The 16,019-nt window shown below is 56.2% G+C and overlaps 2 protein-coding genes across 6 annotated transcripts in view; one reads left to right on the forward strand and one right to left on the reverse strand.

Annotated features, from left to right (window-relative positions):
* The window catches only part of CDH23 (cadherin related 23), a 405,959-nt gene that overhangs the window by 45,779 nt on the left and 344,161 nt on the right, over positions 1-16,019 (reverse strand). The window lies entirely within an intron of this gene.
* VSIR (V-set immunoregulatory receptor) overlaps positions 1-16,019 on the forward strand; it is a 28,311-nt gene that overhangs the window by 4,437 nt on the left and 7,855 nt on the right. For 2 of the 4 annotated variants that reach the window (XM_036083931.2, XM_078077624.1), the window contains exons 2-6: positions 5,116-5,541; positions 6,173-6,229; positions 11,418-11,525; positions 14,395-14,422; positions 15,686-15,882. In XM_036083931.2, the coding sequence (XP_035939824.2) occupies positions 5,116-5,541; positions 6,173-6,229; positions 11,418-11,525; positions 14,395-14,422; positions 15,686-15,882 (816 nt within the window). Of the gene's footprint in view, positions 1-1,102; positions 1,356-5,115; positions 5,542-6,172; positions 6,230-11,417; positions 11,526-14,394; positions 14,423-15,685; positions 15,883-16,019 lie in introns of those variants that run through there. The other 2 variants (XM_036083933.2, XM_036083932.2) reach the window with 2 other exon arrangements.

The raw sequence follows: 16,019 nt of genomic DNA on the forward strand, positions 1-16,019 counted from the left end.
GTGTCCAAGTAAATAGAGTAGCTCCAGCTGGGTCCTCTCTTATGTTGGGGCCAACTAGCTATCCCAATAACCACGGGGGGATGGGGAGAGAGCTCACAGCAAGCTGAGCCCTCATTGGCCAGGCCTGCTGTCCATCTGCAGGAAGGACGTGGGCCCTCTGGTCAGTCCCAAGCCTCCTCTACTGTGTCGGTTACTACGGGCTGCCTGCACCGAGGGCAGGGCCCAGGGACCGGAAGCTGAACCTTAGGAAGTCCTCACAGCCCAGACCCTTGAGGGAAGCTGGCCAGAGCTGGTATTCGGGGTTGTACACAGTCCTCCTCACGGAGGGCCTGGGCGAGTCTGGGAAGGAGGCATCCAGAGAAGCATCCATTGGTGGGGCGCCTGGCCAGCTGCCCAGGCCCTCTCCAGGGAGGCGTGCTGGCCGACAGCCTCCAGCCCCGGATGCGTGGATGCTTTCCCAAGGTGCTGGAAGCGCCGCTTCCTCCAATAGAGCCTGGCTTCCCCTTCCCAGACTCCCTGGTCTGATGTGAATGGACACTTCCTGCGGGGGCAGGTATCAATAAACACATCTGAGATGCCCTTTGTCCTTGCTGGCCACAGACCCCAGGAGCTGACCTGCTGGCTCCGCCCCCCGTGCCGGGGGCGCTTCCTGGACCTCAGCACTGGCAGACTCAGTCCGGATTGGTCCTTGACTCTGTTTCCCTCTGTGCTCTGCAGCTTGATAAAGACAGAACAGAGCCTTTCCCTGCACCCTCCCCGGACTATCCTAGGGGACGGGGCCTGGCAGGGAGCTGGAGACCAGTTCCATGTCTGTTTGGCGCTCCTTCCGAGGGTGAGGTCCTGGCCTTTTGCATCTAGCCCTGGGCCAGCAAGAGCAGCAGATCAGGGACTGTTGGACTGTTTACTTACAACCCCTAGCAGCAGCTGGACAGAGTTCAGCTGTTTGGGTGGGGCCTCCCAGGCCCGACTCATCAAGCTGGGGCCCCACCTCCAAAGGCTGGGGTGTTGCCTTGGCAACCGTGGGCTAAACTCATGCCCCGTCAGGGAAAACACACAGGCCTCTCCACACCCACACACACACCCATCCCGTGCACACCCACAGGGTTTCACGAGGTGCCTGCTGGGTGGAACGAGGTGAATCATGACAACTAACATCCCAAGACGGAGCCAGACAAGAGCCCCTCTCCCCAGTACTGGAACAGAAGCTTCTACAAGGGGCTGAGCCCACCTTTGGCTGAGGGTCCCCCAGCTGGAAAGCGACAGGAGCAGGACTAAATTCTGAGCCGCCATCGCTTAGGGAACTCTGCACCCTCACGGCCTCTCTGCCCTGGGCCTGGCTCATGGGTAGGACCTCGGTAAATATTTGTGGAATGAAGGAATGGTGTTTTCGGTTTAGGTCTGAGGCTGAGCAAGGATGACTGGCTGGAAGTTGCAGTCAGCTTGGGGTCAGTTCACTCTCCCCGTTGCTGGAGGCTGAGATGTCAGCCCCACCCGCTTCAGGAGTTAGGGGGTGCTCTTCCTTCCTGCTGTGCTGGTGCGTCCAAGGTGTGAGTTTCAGCTCAGCCACATAGGGTTGGGTGGTCTTGGCTAAGTCGCTTGACTTCTGGGTCTGTTAACTCATCTTTAAAATGGGGATGATAATACCTACATCAGGGGATATTAAGTGAGAGGAGTACAAATTGGTAAGCAAGTCCTGACACATAAGGGGTGGCCCATTTCTTGCCCCCTTCCCTGCCCTAAGGAAATACAGCCCCTTCCTACTGCCCCAAGCCCTCAGAGCTGGAAGGGCCTAGGAACATGGGGAGTCTCTTGAGATGAAGAGAAGGAGGCAGAGAGAAGGATGGGACCTGCTCAAGGGCATACAGCAAGGATGTGGCTAAGTGGGGACTGGGGCCCAGGGATCCCTCAGACCAAGGTTTTAATCCTGAGACCTGGAATTTTCCAGGTTCCTAGCAATATTCCTCCAGGGGCTTCTGCCTCCTTACCCGGTGACAGGTGGGGCTGGAGTGGGGCTGGGCCCCAAGAGCAGCACAATGACTGGATGGTTCCCGCCTGGGCACAGGCTCAGGCCCAGGCCCAGGGTCATTTTCCTGTCCCGCATGTTCTCGGCCACCCTGGAGCCGAGGGCTTTCCTCCCCATCCTCTCCCCAGTCTCTGACAATGACCCAGGTGTCCAAAAGGATCTGCTCCTGACAATAAGCAACATCCTCCTGCCAAATAATTATAAACCCAGCTGTGCTATATATATATCCCCGATAACACGTGTGCGTGTGCAGTTGTGGGTGGCATGGGGGGGCGTGCATTATTTTCCCCAACTCTGTGCCTTTGAGCATCAGGCTGTCCTGGGTTTTGACCTGGCTTGAGTCTTAGACACAACAAAGGGGATGTTCCCACCCCCCCAACCCTGAACCCCCCACCAGGACAAGACCCTGGGAACTCTTGGTCCACTGCTATCTGGCCCTTTTGCTGAAATCGAACACTATCCCCCATCCCCCAAACCTGAATCCTACTGCAAGCTTCTCCTTTCTCTAAAAAGGGAAGAGGTCCTCTAGGGTGTGTAGGGTGTTGGGGATTGAGCAATGCTCCCCTCCCCTTGCCCCCCACCCCCATTCTCAGCCCCAATTCTGTGTCCCACTGCGGGTTTTCAGCCTTTAGGGCTGCATATCTCTCCCCAGTGCTGTCCAGGCAACTCTGTGCTCCCTGACACATAGTGCCATGTAATAGCTGCCCCTAGCTGCGGCCCGCAGGGGAAAGGGGCAGCGCAAGGCAGACAGCTCCTCGGTCTGCTCTCTGGGCGGGTTTTCGGTCTTCCTGGGAGTATCTGCGAGGGTCCTTTCCCTGGCTAGCCCCCCGCCCCCTGTTTACTGGCACACATAGTTCTGTGGCCATGGCCGTCACACAGGCCCGTGAGGGGGAGTCGAAGTCACTACTGTGATCTTCAGTGAATTATTTAGCGTCTCTTTGCCTCACGTTTTGTCCTCAGTGAAACAGGAATAAAAACAACACCGACCTTATAAGGTTGATAGACATGCCCCTAAAGGAGTTAGCATAGCACAGGATACCTGCTCTTCCTTCTTCTAGTTCTAACTAGATCTGGCTTTACCTGAAACCCCCCATGCTCCAGGTTCTGAGTTCATACCCTCCCTCTGTGGCACTTTAGGGAAATCACTTTCCCCTTCCGGGCCTCTACATTTTTGCCTGAAAAGGAGACCAGCATCTTGCCAGGCAGTTGTGAAATCTCTGCTCACCTTGGCAAAGATTTTCCATAGATCTGGGGCTCCCAGACATGGCTCCCTCTCACATGTGGGTGGAGTGAATGGAAGGATCTGGTGTGTGTGTGTGTGTGTGTGTGTGTGTGTTCCTTACTTTCTAGGGGCCTAACACACTACCATGCAGACATATTCTTTGGGGCCATGACTTTGCTAATTCCCCACACACTGCTTTAAATATGCAGGCACTCCAAAATTGGATCCCAAGCTGTTGTCAGTCATTCACACCTTAGTGGGAAAGAGTTTGAAGCTGGCTTCTCCATTCTACTCTGCAGAACTATTTTCACTCCTAGGAAATGTTCCCGGACTTGCCCAAACGAACGAGAGAGCTGTGTAGCTTCCACGTAGCAAGCACCACCTACTAGCAAAGCACTTTCAGAGCCCTTCATGTGAAGTATTTGTGGTCCTTGCCTCAACTCTGGCAGGTAGATGTTTTCATTTCTGTTTGACAGTGAGGAGTCTGAGGCTCAGAGTCTAAATGACTCCCAGCTATTGGACTCCAGTGCGGGCTGGTCCGGTTTTAAAGCTACACCAGGCTGCCTTACTCTTGACCAGGCAAAGTTTTCAGCTCTGCTGGTGGGTCCCAGGCTCTGAAGGCAGGGAAGGGGGTGCCCGCAGGAGGAAGTGGTTTGGATTCTGTACACATTTCCCAACTCTCCTTCCCTGACTTACGACAGCCTCTGAAATGCCAATTAAAATTCAAATACCGCTAATATATAATAACCATAGTTATCTTCCCTGTGTCTGTAGAGGGCATTAGAACTCGCATCTAGTGTTCTCAGCTTTCCCTCGCTCTGTCCTCTCGCAACCATGCATTGCAGTGCTTGTGGGGGTCAACATGGTTAGGTGCTGGGGGCTTGGGGTAGGGTAAAGGGCCAGGGGATGGCTTCGTTTGCTTATTGAAAACAAAATGAACTAGGAAATATTTTTAAGAAGATTGGGTGGCAGCAGGTACATGGATGAGGCGACCTCTCATGATTTCCCTGGTCCTGGCCCCGAGACACCTTGGGTTTTCCTGCTTCCTCACCACCTGGCCCAGAGCACCCCGTCTACTTGCTGAAGTCCTATCTGTCCATCAACCCCAAAGACACTCGCTCCTTCGAGAAGTCTCCTGACCATCCCCAGGACGGCTATGTCTTCCCTCCTCCAAGTGCCCTGTAGACTGGCACCAGTCCACCCTTTAGCCTGTGGGCTTACTTTGTCAGGAAGGCATGCTTTGTCTACCCAGCTAGGCCATAAGCTCCCAAGGGGAGGCCATGTGCTCAGCATCCAGGTGAGACGTAGCACCTGGTGCAGGCCTTGCACACAGAGGTGCTCCATTAGTGCTCACCGATGAGGAGGTGGGACGGCATGGCTAGCCCTACGAGTGGGAAGGGCCCAAGGTGCTAATGGCCCCAGAAGGCTGGCCAAGGGAAAAGGGCTGCTCTTCCCGAATCGCCTTTGTGCTCCTCATCCTGCTTCCCCCCGGACGGCACGGGGTGTGGGGCTGGAGGTACCAGGGGCCAGTTGTGGGCAGAGCCACAGGGTCTGCAGCGGCGGGGAGATAGACACACCGGCTGGGCCCCGTCTGCTGCCTGCCCAGAGTCTCTCCTACACCTCGTCTAGTGTCCCTGGGGTCAGGGGAGTCCCTCACCTGGAGAAGCTCCTCCTCCCATGCAGCCTGGGCTGGAGTCAGATTCAGGAGCTAATGAAGAAGCTGAGGCCCGGGAGGTCAGCTGACTAGCCCGGGGCCTGTGGCTGGGGAACCCACATCTTCAGAGCGCCAGGCCAGGGTTCTTCCTCACTCTGGGGGAACTGGGAGTGGTTCTGGCTCAGGCAGGTGACCGTCTCTTGTCTCTCTAAACAGGTCTGGTGGCAGCCTTCAAGGTCGCCACGCCGTATTCCCTGTACATGTGTTCTGAGGGCCAGAACGTCACCCTCACCTGCAGGATCATGGGCCCCATGGCCAAAGGGCACGACGTGACCTACTACAAGACATGGTACCGCAGCTCGCGGGGCGAAGTGCAGGTCTGCTCGGAGCGCCGGCCCATCCGCAACCTCACGTTCCAGGACCTTCACCTGCACCACAGCGGCCACCAGGCCAACACCAGCCAGGACCTGGCCCAGCGCTACGGGCTGGAATCGGTCTCCGACCACCACGGCAACTTCTCCATCACCATGCGCAACCTGACCCCCATGGACAGCGGCCTCTACTGCTGTCTGGTGGTGGAGATCAGGCACCACCACTCGGAGCAGAGGGTCCACGGTGCCATGGAGCTGCAGGTGCAGACAGGTGAGGGCGTCCTGTATGGGACGGCCCGGGGGTGCCGTCGCCGTGGGGATGGTGCACGCGCCCGTCTGGAAGGGGAGGCAGAGAGAACCGTGTGACTCTGGGGCTGTGGTGCTGAGTACTGGATGGTGTGACCGTGGTGTGATTCTGTGCTGGGAGGGTGTGTGGTCCCAGATGGGGGACACGGACACGCCAGGGACGTGTGTGGTGAGATGGGGTGGCCACAGGGTGTGGGGCTGCATATAAATCTCTCTGGTCAGTGGGGTGTGATGGTGAGGGGGGTGTATGTGGTTCTGTCTAGTAAGAGAGAGTGTACAACCCTGGGAGGTATTGCTCATGACACTATGGTGGCCGTGATATGTGACCTGGGGTATGAGCTGGTGAACGCTTGTTGGGAAATATGTATACGTCTGTATCTGTGTGTGTGTGTCCAGGTGAGAGTGTGAGGGGCAGTAGGCTGGGTAGATGTGTGGGTGCCAGCAGGAATCCACACGCCTGCGGGGGAGGCGTGAGAGTGCGCCGGGCACAGCCAGCCTTGCAGTGAGAAGCTGCGTCTGTGTGTACCCGTGTGCTAGCTGCGACAAGCCTCCCCGGCCTCAGGCCCACCTAACGCCCCTTCCCTTTGCTCCCACAGACAAAGCAGCGTCAACCCGGTGCATCGCGTACCCACCTTCACCCAGGGAGAGTGAAAGTAAGGGACCGCCCTTTTGGCCCTTCTGGGTTCTCTGTTCTCCTCTGCCCTCTTCTTGGATCCAGGCCCCACTCTGAACTCTGACCTCATCACCCCAAGCCCACCGAACCCCCATTCTTCCTCCTCTGCTATTGCCTCTCCCTTTCACTTCCCCCTTCCCCGCAACCATTGGGCTGCAGTCCTTGTTCTGTGCATGGGGGAGAGAGGACGGAGAGACTCAGGAAGGGGAACAGAACTGCCTTTCCTAGAGCTCTTCCTACATGCCAGGCACTGTGCTAAGTCCTCGCAAGTACTGGTATCTCCGTGGATTCTGACAAGAACCCTCTGAAGTAGGCAGCACGCCTGCACTTTCTACACATGGACACAGAAGCCCAGAGGGTGACATGACTTGCCCAAATCCACACAGCTGGGTTGTGCTCACTTCACCTTCTTCCCAGCTTGAGGAATGCATAGGGCGGTGGGCGGGTGGCAGTCAGCCCCCTGGTGTTTGCCCCGGGAGTCATCCTGCGGAGGAAGAGGCGGCACTGCTCTGAGGGACGTCTGGGCACTCAGAGGCCAGGGCAGAATGCCCAGCAGCTGGGAGGCAGCAGGCAAAGGGGAGACGTCTCAGGGGTGCCCCATTCGTTGGAGAAGAGAGGGTCTTGGCTTCCAGAGCCTTCTATCCATCAGTATTTCCTGGGCATCTAGTATGGACCAGCCCCTGCCCAGGCCCTGGAGATACAAGAGTGCAGACCTCCCCGCCCTGCCCTCCAGGAGGACGCGCACAAAGACCGAAGGCAGGGACAGGACAGTTAAACCTACAGCCCCAGCCCCAGCCCAGCTCAAAGGTCGTGGTGACTTTTTACTCCAACTACTCTTTTGTGAACCAACAAACAGCTTAGCCAGGAATAAAATTAGAACACACATTTCGGTCTGAGCCAGACCCACATGGAACTAAGGAACTCTTTGGTTCAAGCTCCTGTCCCTGCACACCGCAAACCTGACGTGTCGCCTCGGCACCAGGCCACTGCTGTCCTCACTTCCTCCAGCGGCAGCTCCCTGGTGAGGGTGGACGGCCGTGTGCACAAGCATCCATGACGGGGGGAGCCTCACCTGGCGGGGCCCACGAGTGTTCACTTCCCCATTGCTCCTTCCACTCTGAGCAACCCTCCAGTCCCCCTTCTTCCTCCAGGAGCTCCCAGAGCTCCCTTATAGGCCATCACCTCTGCCACTGCGCACACTTCTCCTGTGGGGAAACCAAGGTGCAGACAGGTGCAGGGACTGCTCCCCGTCTCTCAGCCAGAGCGCCTGATTCTCAGTCACAAACCCTGCCCGGGAGCCGGGCTGCCCTCCCCTCTCTCAACACCAGTTTTCTGAAAATCAGTTGTATGAATTAAAGTCCTGGGGACAGAGATGAGAGATGCCAGTGGGGACAATGAAGAAACCAGCTACAAAATAGAGAGGGAACAGAGATTTGGTTCATTTCTCCTGATTAAGACCCTAGAGAAGTAGCTGCTGGAATTAAGGAAACAGAAGTCGCCTGGGGAAGCCTGGGAGTCTGGCTGGTCAGAATCCGAGGCTGAGGCAGAACTTTGAACTTGATTGTCAAGAGTGGGTCAGGCTTCCTTCGCTGGGCACCTCTACTCTCAGGTTTTCACATTAGCCTCCCTCTCCAGGGATGCACAGCCTCACTCTGGTCCCTGCTTCCCTGAGCTACTGTCCACAGTGACCTGGTTCCCCAAGGGCCAAAGGGATGTGTTTACTTCTATCCTAGCTGTTGAGGGCAGGATGATGACTTTGGTGACCTCTGAAGTCCCAACCCCTTTCCAGACTCTTGGTTCTGGAGGTCTGGAGACTACAGCTGTGGTGGAGTCTTGTCACTAAGGAGGGCATGGCGTCTGATGAAAAGAAACCCAGCTATCCTTTTGGGTGGGGTGTGGGGGTTGGGACCAACACTTCCATTCTCTAGGGATCATGGGTCCAGTGAGAAATGGGAGCACGTGTGTCCCTTCCCCACTAACAGGGAGGCAATCTGTGTTATCCAAGAGGCTGAATCAGGGATCAAAAACTCCAATGCCCCCGAAGCCAGGGACCTGGGGAGGAAGACAGTGGGGAGGGGTGGAGACTGTGGTGAGCAGCCAGCTGCCGGCCTATAAGGGCAGCTCCAACCGCTGTGTGCTTGGAGGGGGGCCTGGGGCTGCCAGAGCCACTCCATTTTCCAGCAAAGTCAGAAGCCCAGATTTTACAGAAACTCTCAATTTTAAAATGTTGGCCAAAAAAGAAAAAAAGAAAAAAAAGAAAGAGATGACGTACCACGTGGGCCATGACAGGATGGCAAGTAGATGGCAACAGACAGTGGACACACATCTGTTTTCTAATGGTTTAGAAACATTTGCCTGGTGACCCCTGTGCTTAGTGGGCCTCAGGGCGGGCCGCTAGGGACTGCCCTCAGTGCCGCTGACCTTTGGAAAGACTGCAATCCCTGCTCTCTCTAAGACAGGTGCCCCACAGCCAGCCTTGGTGCCTGATTGGCTAGTGATGCTTCCAGCCAAGCAGCTGGGAGCTTTTCTCTTCTACCTGCAGCCCTGTCTTCTAAAGATCTCTTTGGGAAGGAAGAGGCTGGCCGGCCTAGGAAATCAGCTGAAAGCCCAAGTCAGTCTGAGCTTGGGGGAGGCGGGAGGAAGGGAGACAGGCTGAGGAAGTTGGTCCCCAAGAGCCCCCAATTGCTGAGGGGCTGTGGTTTTGTCACGGAGCCCAGGGAAGGGGGCTGGGCAGCCTACCTCCTGCAAAGCAACCTCCCTATCCCCCTACACAGCAGGATGTTTGGTTTGCTTTCATCCAACCCCCTCCTGGGGGAACCAGGCAGCCTGACCGAACTCCCTCCTCCCCTCTCGTACCTACCTACCTACCCACCCACCCACTGGGTACTGGCAGGCTCTAGACAAGGGTCCACTGCTGAGCAGGTTAGCGTTGGGGGGAGCTCCCATCCCAGCCTGCTGTGTAAGGGCCTGGCACAGTTCTCAGAGCTGGCCTGGCAGCTGTCCCTGCCAGCACCTGATCGCCTTCCCAGTGAGCCTGGCTCTGGATGGCTACCAAGCAGGACCCCCCACCCCCACCTCCCCAGGTACTGGCCACACCTGCGGGAGGCGGCGGGGACCTGTGGCAAGGCTGGGCTTTGCAGAAGAGCCCGTAGCTTCTAGGGCAGGTGGGCCCACAAAACTGTCCCCAAACTCCTGCCTCCCTGTCCTAGCCTCAACTCTCAGCCCAGGTTGTAAGGCAACCAAGTCCTGATCCCCTGGAGGGGCTGCAGAGGGGGATCCCTGCCTGGGGACAGGAGTCAGGCCGGGAGGGGGACAGGGAGACACAGCGAGTGAGCACCTAACCTCACTGAATGTGGCTTAGTAGCAGTCTGGAGCCCTGGTTTGACGACTAGAATAGAGCATTTTGCAACCCCTTTCTCAATGCCCACAAGAAGATCCTATGACGGGGAGTTAGAAATCCTCAAACGTCTGAATTATAGAATGTGTCTACTTTCACTATTCCACGTCAAAATGCAGCCTTGCTGAGATCTGCAGGGAACCTGCTTTAATGTGGACTCGAGCTTGCTTTGTGATTAGCATAGCAACTGTTCTGTACCAGTGGGTAGGTCTAAAGTGCCAGTAAACAGTTTGTTCTCTTCCGTGGTATGAACAAAGCCCCGGAAAGCTTATTTACACCATCAGGTTGTTTAGCAATACAATGAGATAAAAACAGCCTTTATTCCCAAATGAAGAGTGTGAAAGCAACACTGAGACCACAACCCCCCCACCTTCCCCAAGCTCCCCAGGGCCACATTGATGCCGTGACAAGGTTATCCCAGCCCGTATTTCGTATTTGGGGAAGGGCTGAAATCGGGAAGGAAACGCGTTTACGCTGGTTGTGGTTGCATCCCAGCTAAACTCCTGGTGTCAGCAGATGGGCTGAAATAAGTCAGGCCTCTCATGTTGTTGGTGGGATGGTAAAGCGGTACAACCTTTGCGGATGGCAATTAGACAACAGCCTAGAAGAAAACGCACATACTCTTTGGCTCAGCACTTTCACCGCTGGGAGTTTACATACAGAGGTACTTGCGCAAGCGAGTGAAGATGCACACACAAGGAGTTCACGGCTACGTTATTAGTTATGTGGAAAAACGGAAGCGATCTGCATGTCCACCAATGGGGGACTGTTTCAATAAATTCTGGGGTGAGCCCTGCAATAAAGCCCTAGGCAGAACGAGGTAGAGCTCTGTGCCAACCAGAGCTGTCCAAGCCATGCTAACTGGGAAAAGCGATCCTCATGAAAAGCACCTGTATGCTGTGTACACAGGGGACAAATCTGGGCCGCACGCGAGAAAAGTGTGAACAGTGATTGCCTCTTTGCAGGGTGCCCTGGGGAGGAGGAGCAGCAGGGGGAGGAAACTCTGGAATATATTTTAACTTATCTATCTATCTATCTAACTATCTATCTATCTATCTATCTATCTATATTGTAATTTAGAAAGTTTAAAATTTTAAAACGTTAGATAAGGATTCACATGTTTCTAGTTCTCCCCCACGTGTCCCCCCCCGCCCGCCCCGTGACTTGTATGTGTGAGATCCCTTCCAGAAGCTGTGTCCAGAGCTAAGGGGGTCTCTCAGGAGGAGTGGGGCTTTTGTTCATTTTGATGTTTTTTTTTCTTCTTATTGTGGTACAACGTATATAACATAAAATTTGCCATTCCAACCACTTTTAAATGTGGCATTAATTCTGCTCACCCTGTGGTGCAACCATCACCGCTATGTATTTCCAAACGCTTTTCACCACCTGGGTTCCTTTTGACCTTGAACTTCATGGCACGGGGTCTGTGAAGGACCTGCTTTCCCTCCTTTTCTGGGAACAACCCGTGGCCTGGGGCAGTTGAGCTGTCCCCAGGGGGCTGGGAGGAAGACCCTTCTCTCTCTTCCCTGGAGCTGCCTGGCCTCATTTCTGTGTGCTCTGGGCCCACTTGGGGAAGAGGCATGGGATGCTCTTTGAAAGGGGATCCCTAGGCCTTCTGTCCCTCTGCAGGTCACTGAGGGTCTGGCTGTGGGGCCTGGGTAAAGCTGGGTCCCCCTGCCTGCCCAGACCTTTCCTCTCTGGGCTTCAGTATCCCCTCAGGAGAAGCAGAGGGAATGCAGTCTCACCATGGCTGTCTCTCTGCCCTTAACAGGCATCACAGCGGCTGCTCTGGCTACAGGTGCCTGCATCGTGGGCATCCTCTGCCTTCCCCTCATCCTGCTCCTGGTCTACAAGCAAAGGCAGGTGGCCTCCAACCGCCGTGAGTATCCCCGCCTGCCTGGGGTGGGTGAGGGTGCGAGCGATCTGCCCCAGGCCCCAGCTCAGCGCCTGGGATTAGCAAAGGCAAGAGGCAGGCACATTTCCTCTCTGTTCCAGAGATGGGAGCTGCTATAGTCCCTGCAAGGAGCTAGGTTCAATGGTGGAGAGAGCAGGGGACCCAGGTGTGCCGCTTGGGGGGCCTGAGTGCCCACCGGCCCCAAGGGGTCCTGGCTTGGCCCTCAGTAAATATCTGTTGAATGAATGAATAATCACATGGAGTAGTTCAAATTGGTTTATAAAAATGCTGCCCCTTGGAGATCCTTTGAGGACCTGCTTTAATGCAGGGGTAGGCTTGTCTTGTAACCAGCATCGTAATTGTCAGGACAAAAATGACCTTTGGATTATCAGAACTGGAAGGGATCCTGGAGATAACTTAGTTCAGTTCTTTCAGCATATGGCTGAGGAACCTGAGCTTACTAGCGGAGTTCAATCATGAACTGAATGGTATATAAGTTAGTAAGTGGCAGAGCTGGGCCTCAAGCCCAGAGCTTTGCACTCATGCTTTTCCCAGGGAGTGTAATCCCACCACATCATCAGAATGCTCATCGGCATGAGCGTCCTGGCCACCAACCCCTACCTGGGAAGGTTGCTGTGCTGGGCCCCATGCCAAGTTTGTTATATACCTCCTCTCATAATGATGAGACAGCCTGGCCCTACAATTGTTCCTCCTTTGCAACTGAGCAAACTGAGGCACAGAGAGGTTTGGTAACTTGCTGAGGGAAGCTCACAGGGAGTCAGCAGCAGAGCCAGGCTTCAAGTCATGGCCACCAACACCGTTTCACCCTCCTCTGTGGTACAGTGCCCCTTGCCCTTCCTCTGACCCCACCCCTGAGCCTGGGCTAGCCCGAGTCCTCCAGGAGCAGGAGGGTGGGGAGTCCTCTGCCCTGGCCCTTACGTCACCTCCCCTGCTTCTTCCCCTCTGGCCGGCTGCAGAAGGTAGAGCTGAGAGAGGGCAGCTCTGTCGGCAGATGGCTTTTGGCTCACACCTGATTTCCTCTGACCTGGACGGCCCTCTCTCCTGAGCCCCCACAGTGGCTCATTCAGGGGCTGTGGTCACCTTTCCCTTATTCTCAGGACATCCATACTCCTTTTGCAAAACCCGCCATAGGTTGGGGGTGGGGTGGGGGCAGGTAGATCAAGGCTTGGAGCAGAAAGAGGAACCCAGGGGCTCAAGCAGGGCGAGTCATCACCGTGGAGTTGCCATGAGCTTGTGCTCATTGGTGCAATGTTTTCACGGAGGTGAGGAAGGGACGAGGAGGGAGACACACTCAGCTCCCAGGAAAGAGGTGCTTCCCAGGAAAGAGCTCCCAGTGCTGCACGCATCCTAAACAGACCCCAATTCTGTGACTTGTGGCTTCTTACAGCTCCTTATCCCCAAATTAAATATTGCAGTAACAAAAAGGTGTCAATAATTTATCTTCCAATAAAAGTATTTTTGAGGCCAGTCTGCTCACCCCTTCTAAAAAAAAAAAAAAGAGGAAGAAAAAATGAATTGTAGGATCAGAGTCTTCGAGACAGACCCAAGAGATGCTGGGAGAGAAACCAGGTGTGAAATGGAGAGGGAGGGGAGATTTGGGTCATTTCTTCGTCTAGCCTCGCGAGAAGTGCTGCTGCAGGAATTATAGGAACAGAAGTCACTGAGAAATGCCAGGAGGTCGGCCACAGGACAGAGGCTAAGCGCCCGGGTGGGGTGGCAGGCCAGGGAGGGAGGGGACAGGGAGTGTGTGTCGGTTGCTGTGGGCAGGGCGCTGGCTCAGAGAGCATACTCAGGAGTGAGCCACACTCAGGGAGGAAGAGAGAGAAAGGATTGGGAGCACTGAGGCAGGCAGCCTGCTGCAGAGGCTGATGAGTGTGGAAACCAATCCGGTTTTAGATGGAGATTGGGTTCCCCAGCTCTAAAGTGGGGCCAGCAATCCCCCCCTACAAGGGGTAGAGAGGATGAGCCCAGGGAACGCTGGGCACCTGCACGAATCCTGATGCACAGAGTCACCCGCTAAACGGTAGCCATGATTCCTGCCGAGAGCAGAGATTTTAGGAACCTTTGTGCAACTTCCTGTGTGTTCTGTGTGTGCCCCTCCCACCCATGTTTCCCCACAGTGATCGTGGTAAAGCTCTTGCAAATGAGAAATGTATGGGGAGCTGCAAGGAAGAGGGAAGTAGGACCACTGCATCTGGTTGGTGGCCAGTTTGGGGGTGGGGAATCCCAAGGGGGGGCAGCAGCTTGGAGGAGGAGCAGAAAGTGGCGGAATGGCTGAGAAGTAATGGGGTCTCAGGCCCCTAAGGTTCCTCTAAGAGATGTCACTGCTAAAGCCACCTTTTAGGCAATGTGGAGGACGGGCCAGAGAGGACCAGGAACCCTCCAATTAGGAACTGAGCTCGCAGCCCTCCCACTCAGTAGATCATGGCGACAGGCCAGAATGTGGCAAATGTCCAAACAGGAAACAGCAAATTCAGGAGTCAGGCCTTTGCTTGATACTTAAATCCGGACGGTCTCACAACACCTAATCAAGCCATAGGAGAAAGCACTGGCTGCCTTTGGCCTCCTGGTGACAAATGCCACCCCTTACACTTGTGAAATGCAGCCCGAGTTTCATTTAGCACTGGTTAAAACACCGGGCTCACTGAGGCCTGGCCTGCAGGATAAACACTGTCGTGCGGGCCTCCCGAGCCAATAGAAGGGGGATCCAGGGCGAGGGTGGCCCAGCCTGGGCTTGCTCCCCTTCCTCAAAGGGCATCTGCCAGAGGGGGCAGGGATGTTGTCTAGGGAAGCCTCTCCTTTGTGACTAGCTTCTCTGTCTGTATGTCCCCAGGTGCCCAGGAGCTGGTGCGGATGGACAGGTAAGCCCCCTGGAGATCTTCCCGAGAAAACTTCCTGTGGCCGCCCTGACCTGACTCCAAGCTTGGCAGGCTCTCTCTCTTCTTGCCTCTCCCTGGGCCTGCGGCTCTGTCGGCCAATGTCTACACTCAGACAGCTGGACTTAATGCAGAAGGGAGGGGGGTCGCTCTTCGCTTGGACTGACTCTCCTTCACCAGTCTCCTTGCCCCTCTCCCCACGCCGATAACGTGTCCTGGGACAGGACTCGGAACACAGACCCGGCCTCCCAGGTCCTCCCCGGGCCCGGGGTCAGCTGTCAGGAAGGAGGGCTGTGCGGGAGACTGCTTTAGAAAAGCGTCTGCCATCTGCACTGAGGCCTACATATCTGTGCTCTCCCTGCCGCCCCTCGCCCAGCGGGCCGAGCTCTGACACTGCGGGCCTGAGGCCGGCACCTTCCTTCAGGCCTCGGGGGCAGCTGGCCAGGGTGGGGGAGGAAGAGGAAGCAGCTGAACTGGGCACAGACACTGAAACATGCAAAGGAGGACGGCACACCTGGAGCCGTGGTCCCTCCCTGCAGAACACGCCAAGGAGAAAGTGGTCAGGCCGCCGTGGGCCACCGGGGCAGAGGTTGGCCAGGGGCTCCGAGTGGGGCAGCGGGCTGGGCATGCGGTGGCCAGGGGAGTATGTGTTGGTGGGCTCGGGGCAGGAAGCAGACGGGGCGCCTGGCACGGAGGGTGTCCTCAGGAATGAGCCCCACTCAGGAACTTGGCCCGGTTACTTTACCAGCAAACCCAGAGCTCCTCTTGGGTGTTTGAAAGGGACGATTTTCTAGACAGGTCAAAGGAAGTCCTGCCAGTGATCCTGCCAGGATCTCAGAGCTGGCGGCAGGGGGTAGGTGGTCCCCCTCCCCAACAGGAAGAGGGAGAGAACTGCTCCCTGCAGCTTACGACAAGCTGTGGGGACATTCGATCCTACTGCCATCAGCTGGGAAACCTGTCGCAGGTTCCTGAATCTGGGGTCCTCAAAGTGTCTCTGACCCCAGGCTTCCCGGCTGCACGCAGGGCGGATGGCCAAATAATAGGGTGCAGCCCTGACCTCAGGGGAGCTGGGAGAGTGCAGGCCATGCCCTTTTCTGACCCCGGCTCCTCCCTTCTTGCAGGAAGAGGGTGCTGAGGCCTGAGGTGTGAAGGCAGGGGAGGGGAGGGAAGCAGAGGAGTGGGGCAGGCAGGAGGGCAGAGGCCCAAACCTGGGCAGCACAACTGACTGAGCCAGCTCTCTTCTTCTAGCAACAACGCACAAGGAGTCGAAAACCCCGGCTTTGAGGTCTCCCTGTCCTCCCAGGGCATGCCGGAGGCCAAACCCAGGTCTCCGCTGTCCTACATGGCTCAGCGGCAGCCTTCAGAGTCCGGGCGGCACCTGCTCTCCGAGCCCTGCACTCCTCTGTCTCCACCAGGCCCTGGCGATGTCTTCTTCCCAACCCTCGGTGAGTGCTTCCCAACAACCCTCACCCTCAGGGCACAACAGCCTGCAAGATCATGACCTCCCCGTGGCCTGCAGGGCACCAGCCTCACTCCCCTTCTGAGGCCTTATAGCCTCCCCGTGTGGGTTTAGTGGCTGAAG

This window comes from Halichoerus grypus, chromosome 7, assembly GCF_964656455.1.
Source record: "Halichoerus grypus chromosome 7, mHalGry1.hap1.1, whole genome shotgun sequence".
NCBI classification, from domain to species: domain Eukaryota; kingdom Metazoa; phylum Chordata; class Mammalia; order Carnivora; family Phocidae; genus Halichoerus; species Halichoerus grypus.